The 17,467-nt window shown below is 49.0% G+C and overlaps 1 protein-coding gene across 7 annotated transcripts in view; it reads right to left on the bottom strand.

Moving 5' to 3' along the window:
- Positions 1-6,184, bottom strand: part of DBF4B (DBF4B-CDC7 kinase regulatory subunit) — a 30,275-nt gene extending 24,091 nt beyond the window's left edge. Inside the window, exons 1-3 of one of the 7 annotated variants that reach the window (XM_062216378.1) lie at positions 6,079-6,118; positions 5,725-5,920; positions 5,375-5,437 (exon numbers count right to left, since the gene is read on the bottom strand). In XM_062216378.1, coding sequence (XP_062072362.1) covers positions 5,375-5,408 — 34 coding nt within the window. In that variant the 5' untranslated portion in view covers positions 5,409-5,437; positions 5,725-5,920; positions 6,079-6,118. The other 6 variants (XM_062216380.1, XM_062216376.1, XM_062216379.1 and 3 more) reach the window with 6 other exon arrangements.
- Positions 6,185-17,467: the final 11,283 nt, after the last annotated feature.

The following is a 17,467-nucleotide window of genomic DNA, read 5'->3' as shown; positions in this document are numbered from 1 at the left end:
AGAAAGAATTAGTAAACCGGAAGATAGATTGGAACAATTACCCAAAATGCAATAGAGAAAAAAATTGGAAAATGTGAAGGAAAAGTTAGGGAACTTGGAAAATGAATTGAGAAGTTCAGTATGTATTTTTTAAAAATGGGATCTGGGCATCCCAAACACCCACTTCTGCTTTGCATTAAAAAAAAAAAAAAAAAAAAAAAAAAAACCACAACAGTTTATTTATTTGACAGGCAGAGCAATACACAGAGAGAGAATATCTTCCATACACCGAGTCACTCCCCAAATGCCTGCGACAGTCAGGACTGGGCCAGGCTGAAGCCAGAAGCCAGCAGCAGCCAGGAACTCTGTCAGGTCTTCCCCTGAATGGCAGGTAGTCAAGTACTCAAGCCATTATCTGCTGCCTCAGGGCACGAACAGGAAGCTGGACAGGAAGCAGAGGTGCTGGGACTTTACCCCAGGCCCTCTGATGTGGGGTGTGGTCATCCCACATGGTGGCCCAACCTGCTACGCCATAAAGCCCACCCCTCTCTCTCTCTTTTGAAAGATAGAGTGGCAGAGAGAGAAAGGGAGAAACAGAGAGAAAGAGATCTTCCATCTGCTGGTTCAATCCCCAAATGCCCATAATAGTCAGGACGGCACCAGGCCAAAACTGGGAGTCCAAACCTCAGCTGAATCTCCCAAGAGCATGGCAGGGACTCAAGGACTCGGGCCATCTTCCACTGCTTTCCCAGGCCACAGCAGAGAGCTGGTTAAGAACTGGAGCAGCTGGGACTTGAACCAGCACTCCAATGTGGAATGCTGGCGTCATAGACAGTGGCTTAACCCAACTGTGCCAAGTGCTGGCCCCCTTAAACAAATCTTTAAAAAAGAAAAAGTAAAAAAAAAAAAAAAAAAAAAAAAACCAAAAAACTTAAGAACCGCATATTTAGACACATCAAAGTGAATCTAAACAACAGCAAAGACAGTGGCGATCTTAAAAAAAAGGGGGGGGGGGGACCCACCAAGGGTTACTTATGAGTAACAACTATCAGCCCCCAACCAAGAGTTACTTAAGATGTAACACCTATCAGCCCCCACCAAGCTTTACTTATGATGTAACAACTATCAGCCCCAGCAGACATTTCAACAGTAACAACTGAAACCAGAGGTCAGTACGATGGTACTGAGAAAAACCTCAACTTGGAATCTTACACCCAACTAATGAGGCCGGCATTGTGGTGTAGTGGGTAAAGCAGCCACTGTGAAGCCGGCATCCCATACAGGCACTGGTTTGTGTCCTGGATGCTCCACTCCCCATCCAGTGCCTGGGATAAGCAGTGGAAGATGGTCCAGGTGTTGGGTCCCTGCCACTCGTGAGGGAGACCTGGACGAAGCTCTTGGTCCTGGCTTCTGCCTGTCTCAGCCCTGGCCATCTGGAGAGTGAACCAGCAGACTGAAGATCTCTCTCTGTAATTCTGACTTTTAAATCAATGATAAATCTTTAAAAAAAAAACTTTTCAAACAAAACCCTAGACATTTTATTGCCAATAATTCTTACTAAAGGACTCCTAAAAGATGTACTTCAGACAGACAGAAACTGAATCCAAATAGAGATTGAATGAAACCAAGTGATTGGTAAAAATATGTATAAATCTAAACAATCATCAACTGTTTAACAAGATTCACCATGACTGGAAGTAACAAATGAGAGATGACAGAACACTACTGTGGTTGCAGGACAGCACTGATGTCAGGTGGGGGTGGGTGATTCAGACAGAGCTGTCCAGGCCTGTGGTGTCCAGCAGCATGATAGAAACATTTACAGCAGGGGCCGGCCTTGTGGGTTAGCCGGCATACTGCCTGGCATACTGGGATCCCATAAGGCTGCTGATTCACGTCCCTGCTGCTCCACTTCCGATCCAGCTCCCGGTAACGGCCTGGGAAAAGCATCAATGGATGGCCCAAGCACTTGGGCCCCTGCACCCATGTGGGAGACCAGAATGAAGCTCCTGGCTCCTGGCTTTGGCCTGGCTCAGCCCTGATGGTTGTGGCCATTTTGGGAGTGAACCAGTAGATGGAAGATCCCCCTCTCTTTCTCTTTCCTTCTAATTTTCAAATAAATAAATCTTATATAAAAAATAAAAATTAAGAAAAATAAAAAAGGAGTGTCACACATCAGTGCCTGGGATCATTCCTAGGCTATGACTCTGGCTTCCTGCTGATGCTGACCTGGGGAGGCAGCAGTGACGGCTTAAGTAACTGAGTCCCCAACACCCCTGTGGAACCCCTGGATGGTGTTCCGGGCTCCCAGCTTCAGTCTGGCCCAGCCCATTCACTTTTTGGCATTTGCGGAGCAAACCAGCAGAAGGGAGCACACACACTCTCTCTCTGCCACTCAATAAGCAATAAGATGTATAACATCTGTTTAACAACAGAAGAATTGTCAGACCTGTGACGTCTCAAACGTTTCACTTTTCACGTCCTCTTTCTCAGGAAGCCACACTAAAGGATGTGCTCCATTAGAATGAGGAAGTAAAATGAGAAGAAAATACAGGATTTAGGATATAATGAACCCAACATAAGAAAGAGGCAAAGGGAATTCCACGGAATAAGGGAGATCCTAGGATAAAATCAGTGCTACAGGTCTAGTGCATGTCTAGACCAGAATGGAGAACTGAGACATGGGGCCAGCACTGTGGTACAGCAGGTAAAGCCGCGGCCCGAGATGCCAGCGTTACAGCTCATTAGCCGGAGCTGACCAATCTGAAGCCAGGAGCCAGGAGCTTCCTCTGGGTCTCCCAAGCGGGTACAGGGGTCCAAGCACTAGGGCCATCTCCTGCTGCTTTCTCAGGCTATAAGCAGAGAGCTGGATCAGAAGAGGAGCAGTCAGGACATGACCAGCACCCACACGGGATGTGGAAGCTGCAGGCAGAGGCTTAGCCAGCTACACCACAGTGCTGGCCCCTGCTGCTCCATGTCCTTCCTGAACTGCAGAGTTAGACAGGCAGAGGCAGAAAGACAGAGGTCTTCTATCCGCTGCTTCACTCCCCAAACGGCTGCAATGGCTGGAGCGGGGCTGATCCAAAGCCAGGAGCCAGGAGCTTCTTCCAAGTCTCCCACATGGGTGCAGGGGCCCATGGACTTGGGCCATCTTCTACTGCTCACCCAGGCCATAAGCAGAGAGCTGGATTGGATGTGGAGCCGCCAGGACTTGAACTGGCACTCATACGGGATGCCAGCACTGTAGATGGTGGCTTCACCTGCTACGCCACAGCGCCGGCCCCTGCTCCACTTCTGATCAAGTGTTTGGTTCCCTGCCACCCATGTGGGAGACCGGATGAAGCTCCTGGCTCCTAGCTTCAGCCTGCCCCAATCCTGGCAGTGGCTATCTGGGGAGTGAACCAGCAGATGGAAGACCTGTCTCTGTTTCCCCCTCTCTCTTTCAAATAAATAAATAAATTAAAAACAACAACAACAAAAAGTGTCCAGGAGGTACTCTCCAACAAAGACTGACAGAAGAAACCACACAGCCTCTGATGAACCATGTGAGAGGGGGAGAGGGGGAGAGGGGGAGAGGGGGAGAGGGGGAGAGGGGGAGAGGGGGAGAGGGGGAGAGGGGGAGGGTTTACACTTGTGGCCGAGTTTGGACATAAAGTAGCTACCCACATGTAGAAAACAAGTCAAAATTCCCAGTTTATTGCATTGTTCCGCCATGAATAACCTTTGCACAAGCTAGATACAAAATGACTAAATGAAATTACTATATATCCAGGATGGGGCTGGGGATGGGAGGGGAATAAGAGGGGAAGAGGGGAATGTGTGTTTGTTTGATGTGGTACAGAGGAGTTGGGTGGGGGTGGGGGACAGAAAAAAACCTTTATCTCCCATCTTAGAAGGTCAATAAATAAAATTCAAAACAATATAAGCATGCGATTGAGAATGGGGTTTGGAGTAAGTGGCAGTGTGGTGCAGTGGGTTAAGATCTCTCTCTGGGCTGGCGCCGTGGCTTAACAGGCTAATCCTCTGCCTATGGCGCCGGCACACCGGGTTCTAGTCCCGGTTGGGGCGCCGGATTCTATCCCGGTTGCCCTCTGCTATGGCCCGGGAAGGCAGTGGAGGATGGCCCAAATGCTTGGGCCCTGCACCCGCATGGGAGACCAGGAGAAGCACCTGGCTCCTGGCTTCGGATCAGCAAGATGCGCCAGCCGCAGCGGCCATTGGAGGGTGAACCAACGGCAAAAAGGAAGACCTTTCTCTGTCTCTCTCTCACTATCCACTCTGCCTCTCAAAAAAAAAAAAACCTCTGTTGCTCTGCCTTTCAAACAAACAAGTCTTAAGTTAAAACACACACACACACACACACACACGGAGCAGGCAGGGCAGGTGCTGTGATGTCGCAGTTAAGCTACTGCTGGGGACCCGGCACTCCGCGTCAGTGTCTGGGTTTCCCGGGCTGTGCACTGATCCCGGCTTCCTGCTGAGGCCACCCTGGGAGGCAGCAGGTGATGGTTCAAGTGGCTGAGTCCTGTGACTGAGTTCCAAGCTCCTGCATTTGGCCTGGCCCAGCTCTGGACGTTTGGGATGAACCAGCAAATGGGAAATCTGTCTTTCTGCCTTTCAAATAAATAAAATGTTTTCAAAAAGAAATAAGAATGTCAGCTACGGAAGAAACAGCTCAAAGAGCTGCAAGTGGCTGCACCTAGGGAGGAACAATTCCCACACCCTCTGTTTTTTTGTTATAGACTTTGGCCATGTAAAAGAGGCAGGCACAAAACTAATCAAAGCAAAAATAAAACCTAAAATCTACACATAATCACGTCGTAGTGAATAGTACACACAAAAGTAAAAAGTATAATCTAAAATCCTCTAAACAGAAAAGCAGGCTATTTTAAAAGGAACAAGAATCAGATTAACAACAAGTCTCAAAAGCATCTACTTTTGTGCAAGAAGAAAATACGATAATTTTTCAGTGCGTTTAAGCAAAACCTCTGGACTCGGGGATCGTGACACAAGAACAAACATTCTCAGGCGCCCGAGCCTCGGCCGCGCACCCAGGGAGCCCGCTTCGGTTCTGCAGGCAGGCTGCACGAACTTGGCAACGTCCTGCTGCTGGCGGGCACCGACGGCGCATGCACTGGGAGCACAGAACTGAGCCACGAGCACGCCGGGGCCGAGGCGGGAGCAGCACCGAGCACGGCGCGCGGCGGCGGAGCTGCTCCGAAACCCTAACCGTTCCACGGGCAGGATCGCACGAAGGGGCTACCGAGTTCCTGCCTCCGCCTCGACCCGCGCCGCGAAGCCCTGCCCGGCCCCTGGCGTCCCTCGGATCCGCTAACTTAGCTCGGGAAGCGCTCGCGTCCCCGGCGCAGGAGCCCGACCCGGCCCTCTTACCCACCTAGGTCTGCCGCCCGGAGCCGAGTCTCAGCCATGGACCTCCGCAGCCTGGCGCAACCGTCGCCTGAGGAAGACCAAACAGCAGCTCGCCCGCCGGCCCCGGCCTCCCGCCCCGCACGACCCCCACCGCGGCGCCCGGCCCGGCCCTCGCCGCCCCCGCGCCCCAGCCCAGCGCCTCGACCCGCCGCCCCTCCTCGGGCTCCCCTCCCTCAGCTCCTGCGACCCCCTTCGCGGGCCAGGACCCTGCTCGGCTTCCTCACCTACCCGCTCCGCAGCCCCTGCCTCTCCACCACGGTAACGACCCCTTCCGCCTTTCTTCTTCCACCCTTCTCCCCTTCCCGGCCTCCGTACCCGGTCCCGGCTCGCTCCTCGAGCACTCGCCTCCTTCCCGGCCTCCGTACTCCCGCCTCAGGGCCTCCGTCTTACACTCGCGGCCCCATGAGCTCTCCCAGACTCCCGAGTACCGGCTGTTACCGTGCGACTACGAAACCATTCTCTAGGCGCCCTCGGCCGCGGCTCCGGTTTAAATTTCCTGCGGGCTCCGCCCCTAAGACAATGTAACAGCCGCGAGCTGGGCGCTACGGCGTCCCGGGGAGGACAATATTAACCCAGCAAGCCTCCGCCACGCCCCTCGCGTCCTGGCTTTCGGCTCCGCCTTCTCGGCCTCTCATTGGCGGGAGGGCCGTGGTCCTTAACGGTCCGCACCTGGAGCCTGGTAGCGCCAGCTTGGCTCTTCTTCACCTCCAGGTGGTCCGAAATTCTTAGCAGGTGGAATAATAAACATCAACAGGAGCATTCGCAGTTCACATACAGCGTCCAGGTACCCTTCCCTGTCCCCTTACCCGTCAGAAATCTCGGCAGAAGAGGCGTCTCCACTGCCCACTTCCATGTTTTCTTCGCCCATCCAGTTGGACTTGGAGCCTAACTGCACTGAAGCCGCACTTGACCAGTCTTGTTCCCGACTCCTGCGGCACACGGCGATCCTCGCCACAGGCGCCTTCTAGAACACGGAACAGTCCGCTCGTCTTTGAAACACTGGCTCCGTTTCCACGACTCAGCACCCCACCCGTTTGGACCTAACTGGCCGGCCCCTCCGCCCCATCGCTGCTGAACCCAGAGCCGCCGTTCACCTACAAACCTTGGCGTCTGCCGTGTCCGGACCCTTGGCCCTCTGCCTTATCTCCCTAGGGATACTCTCAGCCAGCTCCCCCTTTACAATTCTGCTCCATGCTAGCGACGTCCTATTTATCCCTAGCTCTGACCTCTCCACATCTCCAAACCTACGTATCCCGGTGGCTGCTGGACATTTCGACTTGGATGTCTAGTGGGGCCGCATGCTTAACATCCACAAAATAGGGCATTTGTCCCACCTTCCGGTCTTCCTGTCACATTAAACTTCAGCACCATCCATCCATTGCTCAAACCAAGAAGCTAGTTACCTGTGGAAGTTTCCTGTGGGTGCTGCGCCACTCCAGGGACAAATCCTTCTAACCTGGCCCCCAAACTACATCTTGAATCAGATCACTATCACTACCCCAGTTCAAGCCATGGCCGTTTCTTGCCCAAAGTACTGTAGTCAATTCGTAACACGACCTCTCCCTCAGTGTAGCACACTCTCCATGCAGGAACCAGACCGAGATTTTTCTAGTAGTCATTTTTATTTCAGAGATAGCACCAAAAAGAGAGCTTGCTTCAGCTGGTTTATTCCCCAAATATTCACAAATGCCAGACCTGAGTCAAGCCAAAGCCTAGAGCCAAAAACCCAAACCAAATATCCCACAAGTGGCATGGACCAAACTATTCGAGTCATTACCTACTGGTTTCCAGTTGTACATTAGCAGGCCCTGGAATCAGGGGCACAGCCAGGACTCCAATGCAAGAACTTATCTTTTTTTTTTTTTTTTTTTACAATTTATTTTATTTATTTCAAAGGCAGAGTAACAAAGAGGGGAGAGACAGAGAGGAAGGGATGTTCCATCTGTTGGTTCACTCTCCAAATGGCCGTAGTGGCCAAAGTTCACAGGCATTCCATCTGGGTCTCCCCCTTGAGCCATCTTCCGCTGCTTTCCCAGGTGTATTAGCAGGGAGCTGGATCAGAAGTGGAGCATCCAGACCTCGAACCAGTGCTCTGATACAGGAATGGTGGTGTTGCAGGCCAGCAGCTTTTAACCCACTGCACCTAAGTGCCAATCCCCCAAGCAGTGCCTCAACCAGTAGGCCAAAAGCCTGCCCCCAGAGTGGTATTTCTAGAACCCCACAGAAGTGTGTATAGCACAGGTACTTGGTATTCCTTCTGCTGGGGCCTCTCCCCGCAGCCCTGATGAACTGAAGCATGGCCATTTGACTCACCTTGTTCGTGAAAAGAGGAAAACGCTGCCACATCACTGCCAAGCAGAAGACTTAGGAGCCGCAATGGTTTGTGTTCCTTTCCCCATCACGATGGCCCAGCCAGAAGCTGCCACATCAGCTTGGATTCCTTTGTGAGAACCACGGGCAGCCCATAAAGGATTTGTTGTAAGCTACTCAGATTTGGGGACCATTCGTTACCATATTAGAATCTAACTCGAAGTTCCCAAAGTGTGGTCTAGTTCTACCACTACCTTCCAACCCCTGTTGAAGATTCCACGAGGTTAAAACTTAGTATTGGCCGGCGCTGCGGCTCACTAGGCTAATCCTCCGCCTTGCGGCGCCGGCACATCGGGTTCTAGTCCTGGTCGGGGCACTGATCCTGTCCCGGTTGCCCCTCTTCCAGGCCAGCTCTCTGCTGTGGCCAGGGAGTGCAAGGGAGGATGGCCCAAGTCCTTGGGCCCTGCACCCCATGGGAGACCAGGAGAAGCTCCTGGCTCCTGCCATCAGATCAGCGCGGTGCGCCTGCCGCAGCGCGCCGGCCGCGGCGGCCATTGGAGGGTGAACCAATGGCAAAAGGAAGACCTTTCTCTCTGTCTCTCTCTCACTGTCCACTCTGCCTGTCAAAAAAAAAAAATTAAAAAAAAACAACAACTTAGTATTAAAAATAATACTAAGGAATTATTTTCCATTTCACTCTCATTCTCTCTTGAGTGTCCAGCGGAATACAAAGAAGCAGAAATAACAATGCTACCATCTGTTGTTAAACCAAGTATTAAAGAGATTTGCAGAACTACTAACAATGCCATTCTTCTAATTATCTTTGTTTTGCAAAATTTATGTTCACTAAATTTATGGTAACACACTTGTGGGCTCATTTAAAATATAACAAGATAGTATTTTAAATTATTCTGTTTTAATTTCTAATAATGGTAAACACCAACAAATATTTTATCTTTTAAACATATTTATATACAAATATGGGTATGTGCTATATATAAAAAATCTTATGACTTTTTTTTCATTTGAAAGGCAGAGTGACAGAGAGAGAGGAGAGAGAGATTTCCATCCACAGGTTCACCCCACAAATGCCTTTTGTTGGGGCTGGGCCAGGCTGAAGCCGTCTCCCACATGGCAGTAGTCCAAGTTCTTGGGCCATCTTGTGTTGCCTTCCCAGGCACATCAGTAGGAAACTGGATTGGAAGTGGAGCAGCTGGGACTTAAAAATCAGTGCTCTGCTTTGGGATGCCAGCATCATGAGTGGTGGTTTAACCTGTTGTGCCACAATGCTGACCCCCTATACAAATTTGTTTTTATAAATGGAAATTAAAAATTACCCATGGGGCCAGCGATGTGGTGTAGCAGGTAAAACTGCTGCCTGCAGTGCTGACATCCCATATGGGCACCAGTTTGAGTCCTGGCTGCTCCACTTCCAATCCAGCTCTCTGCTATGGCCTGGGAAAGCAGTGGAAGATGGCCTAAGTGCTTGGGCCCCTGCACCCGTGTGGGAGACCTGGAAGAAGCTCCTGACTCCTGGCTTTGGATTGGCGCAGCTCTGGCCATTGCAGCAAATTGGGGAGTGAATCACTGGATGAAAGAGAGCCAGCAGATGGAAAGCCTCTTTCTTTCTCTACCTTTTCCTCTCTGTAATTCTGCCTTTCAAATAAATAAATATATCTTTAAAAAAATTACCCATACCGGGGGTGGGCATTGTGTGGTGGGCTAAGCCCTTGCTTGGGATGCCCACATTCCAATCAGAGGGTCTGGCTCAAGTTCCAGCTACCGCACTTCAGATCAGCTTCCTGCTACACGGCAGGCAGAGATGATGGGTGGTTCCAGTATTTGGGTCTCTGCCACTCATATGGGAAACCCAGACTGAGTTCTGGGTTCCTGGCTTTGGTCTGACCAGCCCTGGCTGTTGCAGGCATTAGGGAGTAAAGCAGTCCATGGAAGTGTGCTCTCGCTCTTTCTCTCTCACTCTCTCTTGCTCTCTCTCTCTCTCTTACTCTCACTCTCACTCTGCTTTTCAAATAAATAAACATTAAAACACACACACACACACACACCCATACTGTGGTAACCAGTCTCCAGAACGGCCTCAATGGTGCCTGCGACATTAAAGAGAGCCATGCAATCAACAGAGTGACAAGAAATGATAATGCATGACTTCTGAGACTAGGTCATAAAAGACGTTCCAACATCTGCTTTGCTGTTTCTTGGATCCTGCTCTGGAGGAAGCCAGCAGTCTTGATGTGAGGATCAAGTAGACCTGCAGGGAGGTTCACAGAGAGAGAACCGAGGCTTCCTGCTGAAAGCCAGCACCAATTTGCCACTGCTGTGATTGTGTCATCTTGCACACAGATCCTTCAGCCCCGGACCCTGAGATGACTGCAACTTCACAGGCAGCCCAGCCAGACTGCCTTCAGCCCCAGACCCCAGAAACCCAAAGAAAATGACTAGTATGGCTTCAAGTTACTGAACTTGGTGGTGGTGGGGTGATCTGCTGCAGAATAAGAGAAGCAGACACATGAAAAAGGTGTTTGGGATCCTCAGTTTGTTTGTTTTTTCAAATGCAAAGTTTGGGGGGGGGGTAGCACTGTGGCAAAGTGGGTTAACGCCCTGGCCTGAGGCGCCAGCATCCCATGTGGGTGCTGGTTCTAGTCCCGGCTGCTCCTCTTCCAATCCAGCTCTACTATGGCCTGCGATAGCTGTAGAAGATGGCCCAAGTCCTTGGGCCCCTGTACCCACATGGGAGACCCGGGGGAGGCTCCTGGCTCTTGGCTTTGGATTGGCACAGCTCCCGCCATTGCAGCCATCTGGGGAGTTGAACCAGTGGATGGAAGACCTCTCTCTGTGTCTCTACCTCTCTCTGTAACTTTCAAATAAATAAAAATAAATCTTAAAAAAAAAATGTAAAGGTGGGGGGCAGCATGGTGGTGCAGCAGGTTAAGCCTGCGCCACCTGGCATCCCATGAGTGCCAGTTGGAGTCTTGGCTGTTCCACTTCCAATCCAGTTCCCCATTAAGGCGCCTGAGAAAGCAGCAGAGGGTCGCTCCATCGCCGGGGTCCCTGTCAGTCACATGGGAGACCCCGATGGAGTTCCAAGTTCCTGATCTAGGTCCAGCCACTGCAGCCATTACAGGGAGTGGACCAGTGAATGGAAGCTCACTCGCTCCCTCTCCTCTCCTCTGTCTCTCCTTTTCTAACTCTGCCTTTCAAATAAAATAAAAATATCTTTTTAAAAAAATGTAAAGGGGCCTGAAACCAGTAACTTTAACGATTGCTCACTTAACCCATCCTAACACAAATCAAGCTACCCTCTCTTTCAAAAACCCGCGAAACACTTCCCCATTGCCCCGGCCAGATTCTCTGTCTCTAGGGTACACGGAGCTCATTCTTGCCTGAACTCTTCGAACCAACAGTTCCATTCCCCAGGTCTTTTCTTCTAGGCATCAGATCAAACCTCACTTTTTCAGACGGGACTTCCCAGCCCCCCAGTCTAACAGTATCCCCATTCCTTAGCAGGCACACCACTGCAGCCTATTCCCTTCATAGTATTACCACCATCAGAAAGAACCTTACGTTACTGGGTTACGACTTTCCCCCAACCCTAGAACGCAAGCCTGCAAGCAGGATGCAGTCTGTTTTATTTGCTGCTATATCCTGCTTGGCATAGAGTAGGACTTGTTGAAGGAATCTCAGTGATCTCCAGTTTTTTTCAACTGCAGCATGTGCATAACATTATCTACCAGGCAGTGCTTTTAAAAGTTAAGGATATGTTCAGCACATGAGCAGTGACTAGAAAAGGTAGCTTTCCTACTTAGAAGAAAATGTGAGCGAGCAGTTGAGAGAATTCAAATGATCAGTTTTCACCATTTTTCTTGACTCCTAAGAGGAAGAGCTTCGACTTTATTTTTAAAGATTTATTTCTTTATTTGCAAGGCGGGGGTGGAGGGAGACCTCTGCTCCGCTGATTCACTCTCCTAATGGTCACAACAGCCGGAGCTGGGCCAGGCTACGGCCAGGATCCAGAACTCCATCAGGGTCTCTCACGTGGTTTATCTTCCACTGCTTTCCCAGGTGCATTAGCAGGGAGCTGGATCAGAAGCAGAGCAGCTGGGATGGAACCAACACTCTCAGATGGGACAGTGGCATTGGAGGCTGCAGTTTAACCTGGAGCGCCACCGTGCTGGTCCCCAGGCTTAGACTTTTTAAAGGAGTAATACATTTCAGCTCAGATCACAGAACACAGGACTGATTTTTTTTTTTTTTTTTTTTTTTTTTGGACAGGCAGAGTGGACAGTGAGAGAGAGAGAGAGAGAGAAAGGTCTTCCTTTTCCACTGGTTCACCCCCAATGGCCGCTGAGCGCACTGCACTGATCTGAAGGCAGGAGCCAGGTGCTTCTCCTGGTCTCCCATGCAGGTGCAGGGCCCAAGCACTTGGGCCATCCTCCACTGCCTTCCCGGGCCATAGCAGAGAGCTGGCCTGGAAGAGGGGCAACCGGGACAGAATCCAGTGCCCCGACCGGGACTAGAACCCTGTGTGCCGGCGCTGCAGGCAGAGGATTAGCCTATTGAGCCACAGCGCCGGCCAGGACTGATATTTTAATATTTAAAACACTTGCACAAATACAGAAAAGACCAACAACCTAATTGAAAATAGGCAAAGGAAATAAAGAGCATTCAATATGCTAAACCTCAGTTAACGTTAAGTGCAAATTAAATCTACGTTGAAATACCAATTTTCATTTAACAGACTGACAAAGAGCAATTTTGCTAGATAGTGCCAAGCTGCGTCACACAGGGGTGTACCAGATTCCTAGGCAAAGCAATTTGGCATCAGCTAGCAAAATTACGAATGTACATATTCTACCCAGCAATCCCACGTCTACAGATAAACTCATACACACGACAGAACTTATGTAATAAAGGTATCTTTTACAGCACTATTTGCAATAGCAAAAAACTGTAAGCAAGTGAAATGGGAATGCCAGGCAGCAGTTTAAATACATTATGGTACAGTCATATGACAGCTGTAAAAGTGGAAATCTGGGGGCTGACAAGGCACAATGGGCTTACCTGGTACTTGCGATGCTGCCATCCCATAATGGAGTGCTGGTTTCGGTCCTGGGTGCTCTGCCCCCAGTCCAGTTCTCTGCTAATGTGTCTGAGAAGGCACCATTAACCCAAGTACTTGGGTCCCAGCCACCAATGTGGGAGACCTGGACAGACATCCTGTTTCGTAGCATCAGCCTGTGGCAATGTGGGGAGTGAATCAGTGGATGGAAGATCTGTCTCTGTCTCTGTCTCTGTTGCTCTGCCTTTCAAGTAAATAAATCTTAATTAAAATACTTTATAATATAAATGAATTGAACTTCCACGTTAAAAGGTGGAGATTCTTGGGGCTGGCAATGTGGTGTAGCAAGCTAAGCCACTGTCTGCAGTGCTGGCATCCCATTTGGGAGCTGGTTCAGGTCTCTCTCCTTCCCATCCATTCCCTGCTAATGTGCCTGGGAATGCAGTGGGCCCCTGCACCCACATGGGAGACCAGGAAGAAGCTCCTGGCTCTGGCTTCAGCCTGGCCCAGCCCTGGCTGTTGTGGCCATTTGGGGAGTAAACCAGCAGAGAAGACCCCTCTTTGTTTCTCTGTAATTCTGCCTTTCAAATAAATAAAAATGAATCTTTGGAAAATAATGGGAGATTCTCAAATTGAATAAAAAGAAGTCTAGATATATGGTGTTCTCTTATGAGAGTAATACAATGAAATAATGACATGGAAAACTGGGTAGGAAAGGAATGCAAATTATTTATTTATAAATAATCATATTTTACAAATACATATGAAGTGCTTATGATGTTCAAATTGCTTTAAACTATTTTAACTTTCACAACAACCTTATAAAGTAGATATTAACTATTATCATTTTTTAAAAGATTTACTTATTTGAGACTCAGAGTTACACAGAGAGAAGGAGAGGTGTGTGTATGTGGGGCTTCCATACGCTGGTTCATTCCCCAAATGGCCGCAACAGCTGGAGCTGCACCGATCCAAAGCCAGGAGCTTCTTCTGGGTCTCTCACATGGATGCAGGCGCCCAAGCACTTGGGCTATCTTCCACTGCTTTCCCAGGCCATAGCAGAGAACTGGATTGGAAATGGAGCAGCCAGGACTAGAACGGGTGCCCATATGCATAGAATGCCAGCACTGCAGGTGGAGAATTAACCCACTATGCTACAGCGCCGGCCACAAATATTATAATTTTTTTTAAAAAGAGTTATTTATTTGAAAGGCAGAGTGACAGAGACAGAGGTATGTATCTTCCATCCACTGGTTCACTCTCCAAATGTCCACAACAGCTGGATGGGTCAGGCTGAAGCCAGAAGCCTAGAACTCAATCCAGGTCTCCTTTGTAGGTGGCAGGAATCCAAATACTGGGGCCATCACCTGCTGCCTCCCAGGCACATTACCTGGAAATCAGATAGGAAGCATCAGCAGCCAGGACCCAAGCCAGATTCTGTGTTATAGGATGCAGGAGCCCAGGTGACAGCTTAACCTGCTGCACCACAACTCACATCCCTATCCTCAGCTTATAAATGAGAAAGCCGAGGCTGGAACTTTTCTGAGGCTTATAGCTAGAAAATGTCAGAGCTGGGATTTTAATTCAGGAAACCTGACATCAGACCCCAAGCTCTCCTCTTACTGCCTCTTCACTTAACTGGCAAAATGGAGAAAGAACACCAACATAGTTGGGGCTGCTGTTGTGGCTAAGCAGGTTAAACGCCGCCCACAGCACTGGCATTTCACATGGGCACCGGTCCCAGTCCCGGCTGCTCCACTTCCAATCAGGCTCCCTGCTAATGCGCCTGGGAAAGCAATGGAAGATGAGCCAAGTACTTGGGCCTCTGCCACCCACATGGGAGGCCCAGAGGAAGCTCCTGGCTCCTGGCTTTGGATTGGGTCAGTCCTGACCATTGTAGCCATTTGGGAAGTAAACCAGCGGATGGAAGATCTCTTTCTCTTTGTCTCCCCCTCTCTTTGTAATTCTGCCTTTCAAATAAATAAATAAATCTTAAAAAAGAAAGAAAGAAAATCGATACAGTGATACAAAAACCTGACTATGGGGCTTGTGTTTGGCACAATAATTAGGCCACACTGAGGATGCCTGCATACCATACCATACCAGAGGGCCTGGATTTGAATTCCGGCTCTGTTTCCAAACCAGCTTCCTGTTATTGCACCCCCTGGGAGGCAGCAGGTGATGGCTCAAGGATTTAGGTTCCTGCTACCCATACAGGAGACCTTGACTGAGTTCCTGAGTCCTGGCTCCAGTCCCACCTGGGCCATTGTGGGCATCTGGGGAGTAAAACAGCACAGGGGTGCTGTCTTTCTGCCTCACAAATAAAATTTTTAGAAAAACAGTGAGTTTAGTAAAGATGTGAAGAAAAGGGTTGGAATTCAACCCAACAATTAATTTCATTTCTACGTATAATCTGGACCAGTGGTCTCCACAAAAAGGTGTGTCTCAGATGATCACAGAGCTGCTGAAAGAAAACAGAATTTAACTTTTACCTAAAGGAAGAAAAAGCGAGGTTAGCTCCTATGTCATAAGCCAGCTGACACCAGTGCCCTCTGTCACTATCCTGGGTTTTGTGAGGTGGCTGAGGTGTGTGGGGGAGGGGTGGGGAGCTTTGCATCAGAAGAGGTTGTAGGTGTTTACTTTAGTGGTCCAGTGGTTTACTCGGGTAGATAAATAGATTTACAGGTTATGTCCCCTGGATAAATGATTTAACAAGATTCCCAGGAAGAAGTGAGATTACAATCACAAATATTTTAACTGCCTCTCAAATAATCTTTCATATTTATTTATTTATTTATTTTACAAATCACAGTATTTCTTTTCCAAAAAAAAAAAAAAGTTTATTTATTTGAAAGGCAGAGTTAGAGAGAGAGAGAGGGAGAGATTGACTGATCTTCCATCTACTGGTTCACACTCCCCAAAAGACTCCAATGGCCAGGGTTGGGCCAGGCTGAAGCCAAGAACCAGAAGCTTCATCTGGGTCTCTCAGGTGGGTAACAGAGGCCCAAGTAGTTGGGTCATCCTCCACTGCTTTCCCAGTCACATTAGCAGGGAGCTGGATTGAAGTGGAGCAACCAGGACATGAATTGGCACCTATATGGAAAGCCAGCTTGCAGGTGGCAGCTTAACCCGTTATGCCAGAATGCCAGCCCCAATCACAAATATTTCTAGTGATTCACATACAACTGAACGTTCCAGGTACAAATGCTCAAGTTCAGGAAAAGTCCAATCAGCGCTGAGAGACAGCTGGCCAGGGGTGAAGAAAATCACCACTTTTAAAGAGAAACTACTGCCAGGAGGGAGCGCATTTTGAAGACAGATGTTTGGAAATATTTTGACCTTTAAGTGACTTTGTTGCTAATAATGGTATGGTGCCATTTTCAAAAACAAAACATTTACAAATGTAAGAAACAGAATTTTTCTAAATTAAAAAAAATCTTCCAAACATGGTTTCATATCCTTTTGTGAAAAATACAAATGCAGTAACTTCTGATTAGTTTGCAAGAATAACCAATAAACATCAGGAGAAATAGAAATTTACTGGCCCAATTTCAATAAAATTTTGGTACACAGGATTGAAAAGCAACTATCTAGTTTCATCATGTATAATCTGTAGATTTTAAAAATAGAGTAACATGGGGCCAGTGCTATGACGTGGCGGGTAAAGCCATCACCTGCAGTGCTGGCATCCCATATGGGTGCTGGCTCAAGTTCCAGCTGCTCCACTTACCATCCAGCTCTCTGCTATGGCCTGGGAGAGCAGTAGAAGATGGCCCAAGTCCTTGGGCCCCTGCACCCGTGCAGGAGACACGGAAGAAATTCCTTGCTCCTGGCTTTAGATCAGCACAGGTCTGGCCGTTGAGGCCAACTGGGGAGTGAACCAGCAGATGGAAGACCTCTCTCTGCCTGCCTCTGCCTCTCTGTAACTCTGCCTTTCAAATAAATAAATAATACTTAAAAAAAAAAAAAAAAAAAGAGTGACACTCAAATGACTGCCACTAAAAAAAAAAAGTAGCAGCAGATGGCGCATGTGCTTGAACTTCCAACACCCATGTGGGAGACCTGGATGGAGTCCCAGGCTCCTGGCCTCAGCTGGCTCAGCCCTGCCCATTGCAGCCATTTGAGGTGCAAACCACCAGTGGAAGATCTTTCTGCCTTTCCTTTCCTTTAACTCTACCTTTCATAAATATTTTTTTAAAAAATTAGTGTTTATTCCTGGGTGTAGGATTATGAATTATTTTATTTTAAACAATACTTATTTTTATTTGAAAGACAGAGTTTACAGAGAGACAGCATGAGATAGTCCACCTGCTGGTTCACTCCTCGAATGGCCGGTCAGGAGCCAGGAGCATGCCCTGGCTTAAGTCCTCCCTCAGTTTCTGATCCAGCTTCCTGTTAATGGGCGCCCTGGAAGACAGCAGTGATGGGTCTCCTGCCACCCAGGTTGAGTCCAGGCCAGGCTGAAGCTGGGAGCCAGGAACCATACTGGTGGCAGGGACCTACCTACCTGCGCTACCACTTACTGCCTCCAAGGTGTGCATCAGCAGGAAGCTGAAATCCGAAGCAGAGCCAGCACATGAACTCGGGCCCTCTGTGTGGCACGCACCTGTTTTCCAAGTAGTGTCTTAACCCTTGAGCCAAACACTCTCCCTTTGGAAACACTCTTACTGC

Source organism: Lepus europaeus, chromosome 18 (assembly GCF_033115175.1).
Source record: "Lepus europaeus isolate LE1 chromosome 18, mLepTim1.pri, whole genome shotgun sequence".
In the NCBI taxonomy this organism is placed as follows: Eukaryota; Metazoa; Chordata; class Mammalia; order Lagomorpha; family Leporidae; genus Lepus; species Lepus europaeus.
The sequence above is the reverse complement of the archived record's forward strand: the minus strand, read 5'-3'. Positions and strand labels throughout refer to the sequence as shown.